The 20106-nt window shown below is 38.2% G+C and overlaps 2 protein-coding genes across 2 annotated transcripts; both read right to left on the reverse strand.

Annotated features, from left to right (window-relative positions):
* Positions 1–1126: 1126 nt before the first annotated feature.
* Positions 1127–7775, reverse strand: LOC130164896 (E3 ubiquitin-protein ligase TRIM21-like). Its single transcript, XM_056369889.1, has 9 exons — positions 7549–7775; positions 7035–7398; positions 6673–6768; positions 6331–6564; positions 5293–5440; positions 5133–5159; positions 4508–4572; positions 4111–4233; positions 1127–2556 (listed from the first exon to the last, which is right to left on the reverse strand). Exons 1-9 carry the CDS (start codon positions 7773–7775, stop codon positions 2170–2172), a joined length of 1671 nt encoding a protein of 556 aa, XP_056225864.1. The 3' UTR covers positions 1127–2169.
* A 6754-nt stretch (positions 7776–14529) lies between these two features.
* On the reverse strand, positions 14530–17143 carry LOC130164897 (macrophage mannose receptor 1-like). The gene is made up of 4 exons (XM_056369891.1): positions 16790–17143; positions 15997–16347; positions 15800–15891; positions 14530–15153 (listed from the first exon to the last, which is right to left on the reverse strand). The coding sequence occupies exons 1-4, from the start codon at positions 17100–17102 to the stop codon at positions 15037–15039; spliced, it is 873 nt and encodes a 290-aa protein (XP_056225866.1). The 5' UTR covers positions 17103–17143; the 3' UTR covers positions 14530–15036.
* Positions 17144–20106: the final 2963 nt, after the last annotated feature.

Genomic DNA, 20106 nt, shown 5'->3' on the forward strand with positions numbered 1-20106 from the left:
TGTGTTGACAAGGCATGCATTTTTTACACATGTAGTAAAGCATAAAGCACTGACAGCACAATGATCTGTATTCTTTTATGTGTGTGTGTTGATGCAACACTACCAGTTTCTGACCTCACCCACATGCCCCGAGCATTGAGAAAAGAGCTGAGCTGAGCTGAGGGAGCGCAGCCACAAAGCTGCAGGGACTGTCCCTTTAAGTAGGTGTAGTAAATGTATTCATTAATCACGAACGCCACCTGGTGAGTGCTTTCATTCAAAGCAGCTGTAACTCAGTCATGGTGGCTACAGTGGAAGCAGGAAATGGACAAAACATATTTATAGAATAAACTCCAGCATAACTTCTTTTTTTTTTTTTATTTACAGATTTTAACTGACTCTACAACTGACACCTGTACCTGCAATGGTTGGATCTGAATGAGTGCACATCAATATAGCAAAAATGTCCAACTGTGTCTATGGCAGTCTGAATCATTTCTTCTCCAGATGTTGCAATTTAAGGTTTTGCTTTCTTTTTATGGTCGCAACCTGTTTTATTTTCCTTATACTAAGCATTAAAGGTCCCTTATTTCACACTTTTCCTGTATTTTATTTAAAGTGTTGATCAATAAAAAGATATATTTGTGGTTTTAAGAACCAAAAACCAGTGTAGTTTTACATCTCCTCTCTCAGGCTTCTCTCTGGAGCTCTAGTAACAACATGTCGGTGAGCCAATCAGAGAGAAGAGGCTCTGAGCCTGTCTTCTGATTGGCTGACTGTTCTCTGGAGTGATCCAATAAAATATAGCAGATGTCAGGTAAAAAGCTCAGACAAACCAAATCCTGCAAGGCTGGATGGAGGGTCCAGGTGGGCGGGGCTTGTGGCACGGCTGTGAGAGGTGACTGGCTCTTTGTGACATCACAAAGTGATCTCTTGCCGGTTTGTTTTAAGGCTCAGTTTCTGAATACATATATTTCTCTGTGGACTGAGCATTTTTTTTACTTTCACAGTATTAATATAGAACCTTCTTTATAATCAAACAACACATGGACATCTACCTTTATACAATAAAACTTTCAGGTATGTTTTTTTTTTTAATTCCTGAAAACACAACATCATAGTTTTGTATGTTTGTTTAGTGTTTTTAGACTTCTGCTTTTATTATTCTGTGTATAAAGGACACCCTGCTGTCACTGAACCACCTAGTGTTAAAAAACATTGAATGTATTAATGAATATGCCACAACTTAACAAATACAAATAATTGTTTTATCAAGTTTATTTAATTTGTGCAAAAGTATATACAATCCTTTGACCAGTGAACCCGCACAACCTCGGAAATAAACATCATCTTGTGGTAATGTGTTTCCTTTCTTCACAAGTGTAAGGAAAAAAAAAATCAAACAAATGTGGACCAATATATAATGTAAAGAAAATAGATAGATTTAATCATAATATCCTGGTTATAAAAAAGCAACAGATGTGTCTTAAAATAGCAAATGCCAAGAATAGACCCATGCACAATCACACTTTGTACAAACATGAGAAAATGTCAATAAAAACCTTCATGATTAGTCAACGTATGTAGTCAATGAATAATTCAAATATCTCAAGGATATTGACGTAAACTTTGATGTAAAGCAGTGACAAACTATCCTTAAATCACAAAAACATCTTGTCCACTTTGACAAAACGCCATAGTTAGAAATAGCAAAAGAATCAAATCAAGCAAAATCAAATCAGTGCCTCAAATTACACGTTATTAAAATCCATAAATAATCAATTGTGTTTGAAAATTTTTGGCCTTTAGTTTCCCCCTGAAACCTTGAATTAATCTGTATATTTATTTATCTGTATTTGTTTTTCCTTTTGCCACATTTGCCTCAACAAATTGCATTTTTATTTAAAGCTAGATTTTTATAAACAGCTTTATAAACAGCCCAACACTGTAGTTTTTCTAGTGCTTTTGTTGAGCACTATTTTCAGGAGCGAACTGATACACATCTGGTGCGTTAGTACTGAGAGCAGCAGGATGGTGTCTCTGTGATCAGCTCAAGATAAACTACAGTGCCTATGTTCATCCTAATGAAGCAACATGTAGCTCAGTGCAACAGTGTGTTTCATTGATGATTCTTTAGTTGTAGTTGGACGACGCAGCTCGAAGTATGACTGTGTGCCATCCTCTTCCCGTTCAAAGTCTTACTCTCTCTTCAGTGAACCCTCCCTCCACAGGACAGATCACCAGTGGAGCGGTGTTCTTCCCGTTGTCACGAAGGCAGGGGTTTAAGTACGGGTACAGAGGCTCAGTGAAGGTGCACCCGCTGTAGGTATAGATGTGAGTCTTTGCTTCTGTGTTGTAGAAGGACACCGATCCTTCCTCGTAGTCCAGGAAGATGCCCACCTTCTGAGGGGTTTCCTCGAGGTGGAGGGTGATGGAGGGGCCGGCGCAGGCGCTCAGACTGCCTCCTTTACGCCTGCAGATCGCCCAGTAACCGCTGTCGGGGCGCACCATGATGGCCCCCTTTCTGTTAATGGACTCCCTTGCCACGCCCAGATCCCAGTCTGTTTTATCTCCAACCTGAAACACAATGCGCAGGATTATTAATTTTCTCTTTTGTTGATCTCAAATGCACCGTGCGGTGTTTCGGCAGTATGGTCTGTGCAGCCAGCCTGTCGTAGCTCGTACTTTATTGGATTTTGTGACAGTGAATAAACCTGTTTGTTTGCTTATGTTTCTCTTGAACATGAATGTATGGATATTTAAGATCTTTTTTAATTAGCTGAGCTGCAGGAGAAAAATCACACGGGAGTCGACACAGGACATGTTTTTGGCATCCTGGCGTCCTGCAAGATTAGAGATAGGTTTGTAAAGTGGGATTGAAATTTATTCCAGGTCCCTGATGGAGTTGTCTTCCACATTTCCTCCGTCCTATTTAGGCCACAAACAGTTCACACAGTGCAGGGCTAAAGGCCAGGTTCATGGGTGCACATGACTTCATCTGGCACGGAAACAAACAGATTCCATCTAAGAGCTTGCGGGCCGATTCCGATACACACAGGAAAAACATGATTTAATCTACATTTAATGATGTTCATATGAAGTGGTAATTCGAGATCATACTGATGCGAGGGAACATCAGTCTCTTAATAACTACGTTGCACAACTTAAATATCTCCATCCGAGCTAATTCAAAATAATCCAGTTTGTGGCATTTTCAGAATTGTGCAATTTCTGGTGGAGATTTTCCTGCTTGTTGTAAGTGGTAACACTTTATTTTACAGGTCTATTATTTCCTTGAAAAAAACCCTCCATTTTATTCATTATTGGAAACTTTTTTTCTCCATTTATATTGAGTTGCACCCTGTTCTGTAGGTGTGTATGTGGGCGGGGCTTCACGCTTGTGCTATAATTAGTATCAAATCACAGAGTAATTTGGTAGTAATTAGATGTTGTTATGCCCTGCTCTGTTTCTAAAGGTCATGCCAACCTTGTATTCTCACGTGTCGTCTCGTTTTAGATCCCTTACTGCCAGCCCTCGTGTTTCCTGCTGCTCTGATTGTCTTCCCTGCCCTTAATTACTTTCACCTGCGTCTCTTTAACTTCTTCTTTTTCTATTTAGTGTCTGTGCTCTTCTCCCTCTGTGCCAGTTTGTTTTGTCCAGCCTTAGTTTCTTTGTGTTAGTATAAGAAGCTGCCTCCTTGACTAAGAATTTAACCCTTTGGATTTAGTCTTCATATCAGTAATCCATTTGCTCACCTGTGGTCCCCCATTGTTACATATATGTTATATACATAGTAATATGTTTACATAGTAGCTTGGCATTAATTAAAGTTTCTTTCTGAGGAACTTTGTAGAAATTTATAAGAAAATGATGGACCTGCGAGTGTTACCCAGTGAGAACTGAGGGTGTGATGATAGTTGAACTCTTATTCTGAAAGTGACCAGAATGAACATGAACAGCAGGTTTTTCATTTCATCTTATATCAGAGTTAGTAAGTGAACAGTCAGCTTTAATCCCCAAATGCCTACCAAGGTTTCCATACCTTTTTTTCTCCATAACAATACTGATTAGCATCTTATTAGCATTTTTAAGGCAATTAAACAATGTTTGTAATTGACCTGAGCTCCTACCTGAACTACCCAGTAGTGTCTCCCAGAGGTGAAGCTTTGCTTCCCCAGAACGGAGACACACGAGTCGAACCTGCGGGGGTCGGCGGGGAGCAAGATTCTCCTCTGCTGGTTGTTGATGCTCACCTGTGGATCATCATCATCATCATCAACAAAAAATATTTTACATCATGTACGTTATCTCTGATGTTTCCATTCCAGTAGATTCATGATGTTATCCTGTCATGATGCTCCTCATTAAGGTTCATCACCAGTATCTGGATTTCTATGTTCCAGCTCTCTCACATTTTCACATCTAATTATAGGAATACACTCAACCTCAGTTTCTGCAAAGTGTTGCACAGCATTGTCCTGAAATACAAAATCTGTCACATACTTCAGTGAGTAGTCAGTACTATACCTTTTTTCCATCAGGGGACAGAAGCAGCCATCCTGCCGCAGTCACTGGATCCAAAGTTATATCCACTGGAGAGAAGAACACAACGTGCAGATGTGAACTTTAATGTTTACTGTTCACAGAATTACAGGAACTTTTTGAAGTATTTAAAGTATTGTAATCCATCACTCGCACCAGCCTCTCTTCAAAACGACTAAACTGACCAGGGTCTTGATTCCTAAGAGTTTCAAAAGGGGCAGAAACTGTCTTCAATGTGTTCAACATAATAATCAGAGGAGATTAACTGCTCCTCTTAACTTCTGAACTTGTACACAATCATTACCAGCTGTGACAGTGTGGCTGTAATTCCTTTCACCTTGAGTCTGTGTGTGTGTCATCATGATAGAAGTGTGTGTGTCATCATAGCAAAATGTCCTGGAGACTAACACAGAGACAGTTTTGAGTTCTTTGGCAGGTCTGTCTGTCTGAATGAGTTATAATTTTGTCATGGCGACATCATGTAAGGTGCAGTCACAAAACTTTAAAGGTGTGTAGATGAGATTAAAATGAAGAAGATGTGTGTGTTATGACCCACTGAACACTGAGGTAATATTGTCTTTGTTTACACAGTGAAATCCAAACAACTTACCGGCATATTCATTTGCCTTGTTCACTTCTGCAAAAGAAAAAAAACAGCTGTTGATTGATGATTTTTGACACACAGATAGCAAATTATAACTTTTTGAAGGTGTTACATCCTACAAAGACACTATCACGGCAACAACAATATCATGACAGAATTTACCGACCCTCTGCACACAATCTCTTTTCAAGTTCATGGCAGACGTCCACCAGCTTGGAAAACGTTCTCCTCACGGTCCCTATGTAGATGTCGGAGTGGAGTCTGACCTCGGACCAGTCCCTGCTGTACTGTGGAGCACTAAGGGACGGGACACTCTAAAACAGAATGACATTGACACACATTGTTCATGAGCACAATAAAAAAGATGATATATGAGCCAACAGTTCGTCTGTGCAGCAGGTTAATATGACCCATAGTTTTGTTCTTTGGCGACATCTAGTGGCCATAGTAAATTATAACAGGTGAAAATGAAAAAGTAGTAGTATAGTACAGTAGTGTGGTATGTAGACCGACAAAATCCATGTTAGGAGGAAGTTGGGGTGGATGGATGGGTCAACAAAAAACAGTAATATGACGCTGGAGAGCAAGTGTTGGATTCCCATGTGAAAGTAGAACTTTATGTCGTTATTACTGTAACCATGACAACAAGGATCATGTGATGTAATGTTAAGGAAGCACTTATTTTAAACAAACACCACAATCTTTTCCTAAACCTAACCAAGCCATGAGCGTTTATTATTTATTATTATTTACGTCGCTGTTAGTCTGTGTGTTTATTATTGTAACTGGTTGTCCAGTACACCTGTCACTGTAGGGGCGCAATTTTCAAGAGACACTGCTATGGATCATATTAAAGGGTTGAAAGAAAACATATATATATATGGTTGCTCAGGTGGAGGACTCTTTTGGGGATGGCACATAAATTCAAAATGTGTTAATACAAACTTAGTTATATTGTGGATGATTCTTGAAGCCCTTTTGAAGCACTACCTGTTTCTGTGGCTAAATATCCAAGTATCAACCTTGGTAAAGCACAACACTTGATTCACCGGTATATATTTTATCCATCTTGTATAATAAATCTTTGGACTGGACAATGATATATCTTACGTGTTTTCCCGACAGTGGCAAAACTAGTCTCTCTAGGAAAGGTTAGCACACTTAAATGCCGACTAAATAGCAATATCCTGTGTGCAGGACTAACCTGTAGAATGTGAAGAGGGTCCTCAATGTTCACCAGGTATTGCAGCTTGCTGCGTCTCTTCTGCAGTTCATCAGTCTCTTTCCTCAGCTCTCTCAGAAACTCCTCTGCCCTCCTCTCCAATACCTCATGCTTCTGCTGGATGTCCTCGACGAGCAAAGCCTGGTTTCGCTCAATGTCACTTACCACCATTGTGAAGACCTGAGCGCTTGAGCATATCTCTCTGTCTTTCTCTGTCTGCAGATGTGCATAAATGAATACATCAAAGAATACAATTATATTACAATGTCAAAATGGCGTCACTGGATGAAGCTGAAGCTAGAAAACATAACAACTGAAACTTACTTTGCTTTGCTCCACTGACATTTTGATCTCCTCGATCTTTCTGAGTCTGGCTTGGATGGTGTGTTTAATCTCTGCTTCAGTTCTCTCAATCTGAATCTGTAAAGATTGAAGGTGAAATCATTCATTTCCAAATATGATGCACTGCATAAAAGAAGCAATACATTATCTGATACAATTAAGAATGAAATTAAACCTACAGCTATATAAACTGAGCATTTTGTTCTTTGTGGTTTCCACATTGTTTTGTATTCAAGCAGGCAGTAAATATAATATAAACATACACAAAATGACACTGTAGGTATCGTGCATTATTGTGACACAATGCACAAGATAAAAGAAGATGAAACACCACTCTTCCTCACCTTAATCTTCTTGCCCTCCTTCTCAATAGGGACAGTGTAATGGTTTATATGCTCCGTCTCAGTGCATTTCACACACACAGGCATCTGGTCGTTCTTGCAGAACAAATCCAGTGGCTTGTTGTGAATTCTGCAGAGGTGACCGAAGGTGACTGGATCTGTCAGCCTGTGCATCATCATCACCGGATCCTTCATATGGGGTGTCAGGTGAATTTCACAGTAAGACACCTGGCAGGTGATGCACGACCTCACTGCTACTGACTTGTACCCGTGGCAGATGTCACAGGTAACATCGGGAGTATAAAGTTGTTTTACGTGACGTCTCTTTTGGAGTGTCTTGTGTAACGATCCTTTTATCCTAAGGGATCTGATTTAATACAGATGTGGGTTAATTTGAATCAAAGATTATGCCTAAGTGCCAAAAATAGTGGGAGTGAAAAGACGAGAGGTGCATTTGATTTTGCAAGACACTGTTAAAAAAAAGAAATGTACACACATAAAAATGATATCAACATACTTTTTAAATCCCACAGTGATGTCTCTTAAGCCTTTGTTGATCCTGAGTTCTGGACGGATTTTGAAAATCTCTTTGCAAAGTGGACACTCTGGCTTAGGTTTCGTATCCCAGAACAGTTTGATGCACTCCAGACAAAAATTGTGCCCACATGGGATGGATGTAGGGTTTTTGTAGGTATCCAGGCAGATGCTGCACTGAAACTGCTCCTCAGACAAAATAGTGGCCATGTTCCTGATGGAAAAATGACATTATGTTACCAGGTATTTAAAACAACAACACATACTTTAACATATATACATAAAACAAAATACATACATACATATACATAGGGAGGGCTATTTTGTCAAACAAGGTGATTTGTTCAGATAAAAATGTGAAATCTGATGAAAAATGAAGGAAAAAGTTGCATCACAGGTGAAATCACAGAAGCGCTCAACGTTTTGAAGCGAGTGGAAGTAGGAGTGTCAGAATGTTCTAAAGGTGCAGTTCACTTAGGTCGGTGGCAATTACTTTTAATTTTAGGCGTTTAAATCTGACACGGGAATGTAGTAGCGCTGCATGTTGTTTTACAATGTACAGTATGTGTCCTATATTGTTTTCTCGCTGATACACGAGCTCAACAAAAGCGTAAAAAATATATTTAAAACAGGCAACAACAACAAAAAAAGAAGAACCTCAGATAAAAACATATTAATGTTTGCAACATTTTTAATCCTCCTCAGATTAGTTAAAAGTAAATTTCTGTTTTAATTTTTAAAAATTTAAGGATTAACAAAACGTTATTTACATTTACATTAATGGCAAAAGTCAGTTTACCTTAAAGCAGAAGCTACTGATTGTGTAAATTCTCATTTTCTCCACTCTCTGCTCAGTATAGATCATGTCTTACCTGTGTGGCTGGAGGACGGATACTTCACAGAAGTGTTGACTGCTGTTGTATGAATCTGTTCAGAAGAGACTCCTTCCTATGAGGACATGTGATACAAGTTCCTCCCAGAGTGACAAGTGTTTAATAGTCAACAGGCATTTCTTGTTCTCCTTCTTTGAATTCAGTAACATTTTAATTGTCCTTGTAGCTGATGTTTCTGCTATTGTACCTGAGCATGTTCTTATACAAGAAGGAGCTGTATAAGCAAAAGCAGGTGCAGAATTAAATATAATGTTATCAACATGGTTTTAATTATGTCCCGCCTGGTACCGGAGGCATATGACATCACCTTCATTCCAGTGTTGTTAATGGAAAGCACACTTAATAAACATGGTCAATTATTAAATTAGATGTTGATCAAAATAAAAAACAGACACGTGAGTATCTAAATAACTCATTTCAAACACAGTATAAATATTGAGACATTGAAGTGGGAACGGTGGGAATGACAAAATAATCTCTACTATAATAAACCATTTCTTTGTTTAAGCTTTCAGCTTCTCATTCTCTTAATCAGTAAACAGAGAAGAGCCATGGTTATATTTGTAGTTGGTTAAACCTGCAATGACAATTTTGAACATTGATGTAAACATATTGTCTTACATTTGGAGTACAGTTAAAGTCCTGTACTCATTCTCTTTTTGCTATGTTTTTTGTCTCTACTAGCTCTGTCTCTGTAGCTGCTAAACATTTGCCCATGTTCGCCTGCCGGTTGCTGACTGTACCCGACAGTCGTTAGGTTTCCTGCCTGCTGCAGCTGAAATTGATGCTATAAGAGCAAAATTGCGGCCGACGGAAATCATGAAGCTCTGTAAAGCTGAGGAGAGCTGCAAACTCAGGTGATAGTTCTCAGTAGTTTCATCACTATGATACTGTTACATTGTTTTTACATTATTTTCCTTTGATAAGTTCCTAATAATGAAACAAATGTGTGAGGTATCTTTACAATTAAGGCAAGAACAATCTGTGGTTCACGTCATTTGTAGGACGGTATGGTACACCACTTCTTGTGTTAGCACTGACTGTTGCCACGTACATTACACTGATAAACCTGCCAGCTGCGGCCTCACTTACTTGGAACATAATTTGTGATATTACCTCCAGATATTTCACGTATTGATCCAAGTTAGCTAGAAGTTTATTCACACATGTGCTTTGGCTGAGGTATTTGTGTTGGCAGACCCTTAGCAGCTCTGACAGTCTGGTGATGGGTAAATTGAGATAATAAGCTACCGGATCACCCAGCCACATTTATTACTGGGTGGAGTACACAATAGATGTACCGTGTGTTTGTATGCATTCAATTTTTTGTCAACTGCTCTGTGATAGTTCAGGTGACCTTTGGAAATATGTGGTGAAACCAGACATGCTGCTTGAAAGTCTGACATGATATCAACAGAGTTTGTGTCTTTATGACCCAGAATCGTGTGAGTGCTTCATGCAGAGATGTGCGTTTACGTTTATGTGTTTACAAGTTCAAACTCTTGACTGCAGTCTCTTCAGGTGGAAGAGGGTGGCTGGATGGCTGAGTGTAAAAGCACGTGACCGCCATTGTAGTCAGAGTCTGGAGGTTTTCATGGGTCCGTGTGGTTCCTGGTAAACGAGATGCGCCGCGGGACTGGTCCAAGCTTTACCCCCCCTGTATTTCCACAGATCTCGTGTATCACAATAAGTAATACTGAATCGCTTTGATCGCTTGGTGAGTCATCATTGTCACACGGTGAGGTCAAGTTTGGGTTTGTCCTGTCTCCATGTCTTGTCATTTCCTGTTTTATTTTGAAAGGTTAACTCTCCTCTCGTTTCAGGTCACTTGCCCTTCCTCATGTGTCACCTGTCTGAGTGTCTTCCCTGATTCCTGATTGTGTCCACCTGTTCCCCATTTGCCCTAATGTGTCTTATAGTCTGCGTCTCCCTTTGTCTTGTGCCAGAGTGTCTCGTCCTGTCGTGCACCCCAGCTTCCATATACTATCACAGTCCATGCCTTGCCTTTGTCTCTGCATTATCGTACTTATTCTTTACCTCCAAGTGAGTGATTTCTGTTTGTATTTTGATAGTTTAGAGTTTTCTGTTTGTCAAGTTTGTAGCAACTTTTGTAGCCTCCTTGTAGAGTGATTTTCTGTTGGTTTATTCCTTTTGTTTTAGCAGTTTTGTCCCTCCATTTGGAGTGGTTTTTTGTTTATTAGATTTTTCTCTATAGCATAATTTTCATAGCTGTTTTTATTTCGTCCCTCTCTCTTGAGGTTGAAATAGATAAATAAAGTCTGCCAAATTGTTACTCTGCATCTGAGTCCTCTTTCAAGTCCAGGCCTGACAATCATCACTACGGATGAATGTGCTTTTTTCACGTGAGACGGAGAGTATGACTACTTGATACTTGGCAGCCGAGCATGCCTAAGAACTGTGGCTAGCTTTTACGGTTCCGCATATCATGATCTATGTTTAATGCCAACATTTGGTGCCAATGCAGGAAGCATGCCCGAATCATGCGCCAAGGCAGAACGTAACACTGCACCTCACATTTGCTTTTTTACTAACCATATTAATCATAATTTTCCCATTTTTGAACAGTCGGCATTGGTTTCTTTTTAAATATAAAAAAGCTAACACAACCTGAACTCCTGCCTTAACCCTTTAATCTTACCCTTTAGTTTGAGTCTCTTCAAATTAACCACAGTGGTGGCAGATCAGAAAGTCCTCATATAATCATGTTAGTATTGCTGCAGAATAAATTGCTAATATGTCTTGAGCAGCTAAAATGAAATATATTAACAGCGTTTTACAGAAAGTCACAAATGCTTTCAGTTTTTATGTTTGTTGTGCACAATGTCAGAAAAAATGCTGGAGAAAAATAACAGTTATCAAATCAAATTAAATCAAGTTTATCTATAAAGCCCAAAATGACAAGTTTGTCCCCACAGGTTTTACATATATCACCTTTCTATCCATTAGACCCTTGGTTTCAACTAGGACAACCAACCTTAATGAAAAAATGTGTTGAATGCAATTGGCTTTTTGTTCGGTGGTTTGCTAAGGTAGAGGCAACCAAAACTACTTGATTATGGTAAAAAAGAAAATAAATAAATAAAAGAAAGTAACTTTAACTGTTGGTGTGATACAAGTTTTGTTCAATCAAAATCAAAGACACTTTGTACACCTAACCTTATTTCAAGGACGATAAATTACGGGACGTGTATGAAGTGAAGAATCTAAGTTAATGACAAAGATGTTGGAAACCATCTTTGTACCTCAGAGATCTGAAAAGAGAATCGAGACGTGCTCTTCACGCCATCTGAAACAACCTTATGAAACCCATGTCTGGGACACTGACAAGAAGCTGCGAGGCATGATTGTCACACTGCTCATAAATCACCTTACCTTCAGTGACTTCACACGGACCGGCTCAGCACAGACACACCGCACCAGTGGGGGTCAAATATGACAGGGTGTCAAACATGCACACACATTGTTAAAAGGTTCATCTGTGGGATGTGAGAGAAACTGCGAAACCGCAGAAAGTGTTGGCACATCAGTCTAAACACACCAGACTGGTCCTGTAATCAAATCATCACCTTCAACAGACAGCAGCTAGCAGATTGGCACCCTGCAGGTCCCTGCAGCACCACGCCCTGTGCTGAACATGAACCCTTTATATACAGGAAGAAATTGTGTTAATTAAGATGAGACTTGGTTTTAGAGAAATGCACTGGCCTAGAAAGAGAGGCGCTGTCAAAGACATGACAAAGATCCATAAGAAGATATATTTATGGTTTTAAGTACGAAAAATTATCTCAGTGTGGTTTTACATCTCCTCCCTCAGGCTTCTCTCTGGAGCTCTACTAACAACTGAGCCGGTGAGCCAATCAGAAGAGAGAAGGTTCTAAACTTCTCTTCTGATTGGCTGATTGTTTTAGGAGTGATTGAATAAAAATATAGATAAACACAGATTTCAGGTAAACACTCCAGGTGGGCAGGGCTTGGGGGGATGGCTGAGGATGGCGAATGGTTTGTTGTGACATCACAATGTTACAGGAAGTCCCAACGGCTCGTTTTATGTGTCAATTTCTCTGTGGACTGAGCGCTTTGATACTTTCACAGTATTGATATAGAACCGAGACCTGCTTTATGATCAAACAACAAATGGACATCTCATGTTATACAATATGGGACCTTTAAAAGCTTACAACTATTTTCTTCAAGTCATACCTTCTGCAACAGGTACACTGCACATCAATGCCCAACTATTTTTTGTGGGACTAAAATGAAATGAAATGAATATCATAATCACCACTATCTCTAATAATTATACTAATCACTACACCTCTATAAGCTTTTAGGCAGTAAGCCATACTACAAAAAGAGGACAACATAAATATTAGAGTAGTATTAAAGAAGTTACTGATTACTTTGGCCACAGACAAACACAACAATTCACTCACAGTAATTTGCCCTTATTAACTGTGGTTTGCGTCACAACTTCAAACACACACTAGTCGATTGTTCGCAGCAGTCAAGTCAAATTAGCTCTGCAGGATTCTTGCTAATTAATCTGTACTGTGTCATTCTTGATACATAATGAACACATGTACACACTGAGACAATGTCAGGTTCAGTGCAGCGTAATTAGAGAGAAGAAGCAAAACCACAGGAGAAAACCCCTTTGTTCAATTCTTTTTTTTTAATCTTAGCAAAAAAATGTAAAGTAAAATCATACGAAATGAATCAGTGGTATTTTATCATTTGAGCACAGCATTTGCTGCATTCACATCAGTTGTGTGTAAAATCTTAATGCAGATAAGTAACGAGTAACAATAGCTGTCAAGTAAATGAGTTTCCTTGCAACTATCTCCGAACAACTGATGTTACCATCTATGGCAAAAAATATTTAAGACCTTTTGTAAATTCAGTTTTAGATTTTTTAACACCTTCCGAGTGCTTTTCTTTTGAGACCGGATGAAACCCTGTTAAGAACATAGATTAAATTATTAAAAGATTACTCTTACTGTGTATTTTCTCAATACTAGACCCTGTATTTGGTGTTCCTCACTTGGCTTTATGGGACAGTATGTTCCCTGTTTACGTGAACAGTTTGTGCTTCTATTAACCCCTGTGTTACAAGCAATAATACTGGTAGCAGTAACCTCTGTTAAATCCCTTCTTGAAACGTATTACTTATTTATAGATTTGCTTTTATTTGACGTCGTCTTTTTATCTTTTTATATTTTTAGGGTCTCCAAATGTGTGTGTGTGTGTGTGTGTGTGTGTGTTTCTATACAGTTGCTCCCTCTAATTGTCCTCATTTATATTGAAGCAAATGGTTTGTCCTCCTTTTGATTTATTTGTCAAAGCATGTTTTTAAAAGTTGCTACATAATGTTATTTTTATTATTATTATTATTATTATTATTATTATTATTGTCTAAGTATACTTAAATGATATAACACTGATAGTTTATTATGTACAGTAACACTGTGTTTGTTGTGTAGTGTTCTGTGCTGTACATCAATGAAATACAGCTACGGAAAAAACAAAAAAAAAGAACAAGATTGTTTTTGTGTTTGTTTGTGTGCGTGCATGTGTGTGTCTATGTGTTTGTGAGTCTCTTTAAAGTGGATGAAATAAACTTTTGGCTCCTTGCCAGACTTGCTTTGGCCACACCTTCTCCACACTATGACATACACTGTATTGTATGTATGTGTTCTGCATGCTGCCAAGTGAGCGTGACCACGTGTGCAGATAAGTTATATAATATAAATTTCCCCCTTTTTAGTTTTGGACAATAAAGTTTTTGGACAATAAAGTTTTTCCTGTTTGTATTCTGCTAGTTTTAATGATTAGATTAGTAATTCCCTTATAAGTACAAACATTAGCTAAGTGATAACATTTATAAAAATAAATTCATAATCTTATTATAGTAATTCAGATCAAGCTGTGGTTCTCATCTGAACTCCTTCACTTTATTTCATTTATAATCAAGTTGTGGGTTCAGTGCTTGAGTGGATCTCAATCTTCATGACCTTCAATAATCATGAAATAATTAGTTTGGGTTTATTTACTTACATTTTTTTATTATATTTAATCACACAGTAGAATAAAAGTAACTCCCTTTTGCATAAAAGGTATGATTACAGCTGTGTTGGTAGGACACAAACCGATACAAGTCTGCAACATTTTCACAATGACAGTAAACAGGAAGTAAAATGTACAATAAAGTGGTAGTGTGATACTGAGATAGAAAACATGTTTTGTTACTACAATTATTTCTCGAGCTCTAAAGTTGATTTTTCAACTTTCAAACACACCAGTGGATCATAGTTTGGAAAATATAAATAAAAAAAATGCTGTTTTATAAACAATTTACTTAATGGGCAGACATTAATTAACACAATATTAGTCAGTCAAAACAATAAATGTTTGTGTGCTAGTATAATATTTATTAATCATTTCTGTAGTGATTAATATTCAAACCTAAATATATTCCTTAAAAGCTAAATACACAGCAAATTATCCCACACATTCAGCTTGCCAGGACAATACCAGCAAATAAGAATGTACTTTACTAATCAAGGTGGGATATTAAAGGTCCGTCTTCTCTTCTGGAAAATATTTTTGTCTGGCTTTTTTATCCAAGCGATTTTGACATCTTTCAAAATCCCTTTCTCTTTCATCTTCGTTTTAACCTGTAAAACAAAAAAGTTTGTAACAATGATAATGATGAAAAAGAAGCACACACACTAACGCACGTTTTTTTACTAATTAAGTTTGTAACAACAATTAAAACACAGACCAAATAAAGTTTGGTTTCCGTTTTTTGTTAGCTTTATTTTTGTCCTCTACCTCTTTATTTTGTTTTCTATCTTGTATCAAGGTATATTTATGTGTTGGGAGGTTTAATATAGAGCATTTATTCATGCCTTGAATAAAACATGCAAGTGCAACCTGACGTTTATCCAATTTACACTTTGGTCTACATACTTGCTGATGGACACTCCCACATACAACTATCATAATAGACTTTGTAACTTTCGTCACATTTATATTAAATATAACTTTTGCAAAGCAACAGAGAGACAAACAGTTCCCAAATCAAATGCTGTTACCCTTTACATTTTACTCCCAGAACAGTGTTGGTGTGTATTTCAGCCTATTTCTGCACTTGCCTTTATTGCAGGACTTGATTGATAAATCGTTATCACAAATCTCAATTATTTTTTGCTAATGTTGTAATGTTCATTATAATTCATTTGCTTTTTTGTTTTCAAAATGTCAGGATTGGGATATAGCTATATTTCCAGAAAACCAACAGGTGTTAACGAAGACAATTACCAGATTCAAGATGGCCTCCGTCACATTAGGGACGTTCAGGTCGACTGTGGATTTCAGTGCCGTCAGTTTGATTTCAAACACTTGCTTCTTGTCTCGTAATGAAATAAAAAATATCGATCAAATTTAGAAATATAAGAAAATATCATAGTTTAGAAATATAATCAATGTGTGGTTGTTTCAAGATGAAAATAACTCACTGTTGTCGCACATGAAATGACGTTTTTGGTCACAGTGGTTTTCCACCCACTTTCCGAGGTGAGTAGCATTAATCACGCTGGCAGCACAGTTCCCGGTTGTAGCCAGCGGGTGCCCGGCTGCCCAGTTTCTGAATGACGACCTGCTACTTCTCCACCACCTCCAGGTGTCTCTGCGCAGGCCGATCCAAGCCCTCTGGCCTCCTGGTACCACCTGCTGGATCAACCCGTTCTCTGTGTCGTTCCTCACACTGGTCAGGTCTGTGTGGTGCAGTCGGCAGTAGGCCCGAGCTTGGGGCCACGTCTTTGTTTGGTTTATAAAGATATATCTGTCAGTGGAAGTGGTTGGCAAGTCTGAAAGATTTTTAAAAGGTTAGTTACTGGTAGTTTTAAAAAACAAAACAACAATAAAATACTTTTACTTTCTTTCTACTTTCCTACAATAATTTTAATTATCAATTAATATGCTGGTTATTTTCTATATCAATTGATTTTCCAAGAAGACAAAAACCAAAAAATATTCAATTTACAATTACATTAAGTTAATTATTCAGTTCTACTTTCCTTAATTGAACTTAGGGGTATATATGTGTCAAAAAAATCATATCAGAGGACATCAAATGAAAAATCATACAAAGATATACAACAAAATAATTGAAATGATTGGCTATTGAAGCTTTAAAAAAGTATATATGACTTTACACTGTTTTGCAAACTCAGTCATTTCTTTTATTTAACTATTTGTATGAAGTGGGATCTTTCCTTCTAAATAAATACCTTAATAAACGTTACTCACCAACGTTGGTCTTGTTGTAGCAAACAAAGCTGAGTGGTTCAGTGCAGAAGTCATCATCCCAGAGACCTTGATGGAAAGAAACACACAACTGCAGTCGTGTTCGACTGTTATTCGGTTTACCTATTTTCCACTTCCTAAAGCGCCAGTTCGGCTCTCCTGTGTTGGACAGAGACCACCGCCAGTCCTGTCTGTCACGCAGGCCTATCCACACTTCTCCCTCATAACCACTGCCGGCAGCCGCTATCAGCCGCTTCATGTCCTCCGAGCTGTGTACAGTGGCCAGGTCAGTGTACTTTTTCCTGCAGTAATGCATCGCGTCATGCCATGTGTTTAGTTGATCAACCAGGTGGTAATTATGAAGGCATGAACACAGGCCTGTAAGCAGAGAGACACTCATCGTAAATAAGACCCATGACGTGCAGCAGTGACTGAAAGGTGTTGGTAATCCCAACCAGCATCTTAACTACAGAGATCCTCCAAATTAAAACATGATCCTCTGATCTGACGCCCCCATCAGCAGGACAACACTGTAGCTGTGTTCCAATTCAGGGGCCGCACCCTTCAGAGGTCTACAAAGGTGTGGCCCTTCGTCGCGCAATGAATCTTAGGGGTCGGGTCACGAAGGACTCACCAGTTGGAGCCTTCGTTGACCAGGAAAAGAAGGACGGGTTTCTTGACCGCATTTGAAGGAGGCTTGTAGCCCCCTCCGAAGGATGCGCCCCCTGAAATAGGACACGGCTCATGTGTCAGTAGCTTTCAAAACTGTTACAAATGGAAAAATAAGTCTGCTGAGTTAACCTCGAAAAACGTCTTTGTCAAACCTCCTGTTTTCATGTGCCAAAACCTGAGTGCAAATGCCAGAAATGTATTATTTTTTAAAGTTAGAGGTATGTGTATGGGTGTATCAATAAGATGACACATAGTGCAACAGAGCAGACAGTGAATACACCATGATGTAAAAGAAGCATTTGACTGTCCTGATTTGAATCGACAGCAGGCTGATTTTTTGGGTTTGAACTTTCAACCTGATTTGCCACGAAAAGAGTCGCAAACATCCACGTTCCCACAGGATGGACTGTGATAACTTTGGTGATCAGCTGACATCACTCGCTCCACATCAGCACGTTAGCAGAATGACCGCTACCATTTTTACAAACAGGTTCAAATAACAAATACAAATGCAAACAAACACATGCAGACTGACCTGATAAAAGGAGGGTACACAGCATGGCCCTTCTAATAATGCCTGTGGATCAGAGACATTCTTCAAATAATTGTATGATAAATTATTTACTTACACAGGATAACTTGTGTACAATTAGCCATTAATTCAATTCAGTTGCTCAACTGAATTTTAAGATGGAGATTGGAGATTATTAAGCCTTCTGGTCAAATAATATATGGCTGTACATTTCTCTAAGTCCTCCATACACACTGACTTTTTCATATTTTTAAAACACATTTCTTACCTGAGCACACTGGACCGCAGACTGGTGACATATCTAAACTTCCCAACTCTTGCCCTTTATAAAAATTTGACTGAATTTGACACTATTTCCAGGATAAATCCTTATTTCCCCTTATCTCCGTCGTCTTCTGCTTCGTCTTCTTCTCCGTCTTCTTCTTCTTGCTTCCTCTTTTTATAGCAAATTTAATCCCTTTTATGCAAAGCACTCATCATCTCCAGCCCTAACTGCTGTCATGTGATGTCTTTTGCCTCCTTCTGTGACACTAATAGTGATTAAGGCCTCCTTTGAGTCCCAGGAGCTGTAGGGAAAAAAAAAATCTCAGATTCCTACACATCCCATTGAAAATTTTAAATAGGAGTTATTTAGAGTCATTTAAAAAAGATAAGAAGTTTTTATTTGAAGGTGATTAACATTTTTATCTCTCAGAAAAGATTTCACATAGTTTTTGAATTTGAATGAGTCATTGACAGCTGACACAGTGGCGGAAAAAGTTGCAGAATGTCTGAAAGTGGTATCACAGTATCACTGATACAAATCACAGTGATACAAATCTGCCGTGCAGGGTCATGCATGATTAGAAAATGTATGCTGTGGTCCTCTGCTGCGTTCAACAATGCAAAGCAGATGTAAAGCCGCCTGGCCTCACCTCAGGCAAAGAGTATGCTAACATGAGGTGACGTATGGTTCCTCGTTTGGATGAGAATATAACATTTATAATAACAACCCATCTACAAAACCCGTTACTTGCTTGATTACTTGATTTTAGAATTTGTAAATCACTAAAGTTGTAAGTGATTCACAGATTCAGTTGCAAATTGTACTTGCAATAATGTGCGCATATACAGTATGAAAATAATTTAAATCAATTAAAAGTGAACTGCTTTCGTTAGCTTTTTTTTCGTTCTTTTTGAATGAACAAATGAATGAAGCGCTATGGAGTTCGCACCCATTGTCTCGCCTTTGGTTTGGTTCCATGTAACAAAAGCACTTTGCTTAAGGTTAGGGAAAGACCGTGGATTTGGTTAAATGTAAATTAACACATTGTGTCTTAAGTCACTGTGAACGTTTTCCATATCAAACCCGACTGGGATATTTCCCTAAAATTAACCAACTGCTGTGAGTGCCAAAACCAAAGTTGAATAGTCACTGCAAGTGGATATTTTATGACCAAATCAGAAATGTTGGCAGAAACCAAAGATTGTCTGTGAACATTTTACTGGTGCATTCAGTATCGACAAATTTGTGATTTACCAAATACATGAATTAACATCATGACCTCATTACGTTAATAGAAAATGTAATCTGGATGCAAACGCGTTTCCTTGAAGGGATTATTTTCTGTTGCAGATGAGTTATTATTATTATTATTATTTGTGGATTAAATATATATCTGATGCATTTAAATATCAGTTGAAGCCCACTTACTTTTGCACCAAAGTTACACATTTCTGCCACAAAAACCTCAAATTACAGCTAATCACCCTTGTTGACAACTTTTTATTAGATTTTTCTATCAATAGTTCATTCAGTAGTTTGGTGTTTAGAATACACATTTTTATGATAATAATTTTCATAAAAATTAGCCCTATATTTATTGTGAAATGTCTTTACATGTTAACTGATTTCTGCCTATAATGTACAATTAATCTAGAAATTCACTTGTAGTAAGGTGTATGGTGGTAAAGTCAGTTACAGCACATCCTGTATCCTGTTTGTACTTTATGGGCTTGTAAAAGATTTCCTCACACACCTGTCACATGTTCTTTATTGTGAAAATGAGCCACCAATTTAGAACAACTTGTTTGGAGATTATATAACAACAAAAGGCTTAAACAAAAGTCTGATGTA

This window comes from Seriola aureovittata, chromosome 23 (assembly GCF_021018895.1).
Source record: "Seriola aureovittata isolate HTS-2021-v1 ecotype China chromosome 23, ASM2101889v1, whole genome shotgun sequence".
NCBI lineage: Eukaryota > Metazoa > Chordata > Actinopteri > Carangiformes > Carangidae > Seriola > Seriola aureovittata.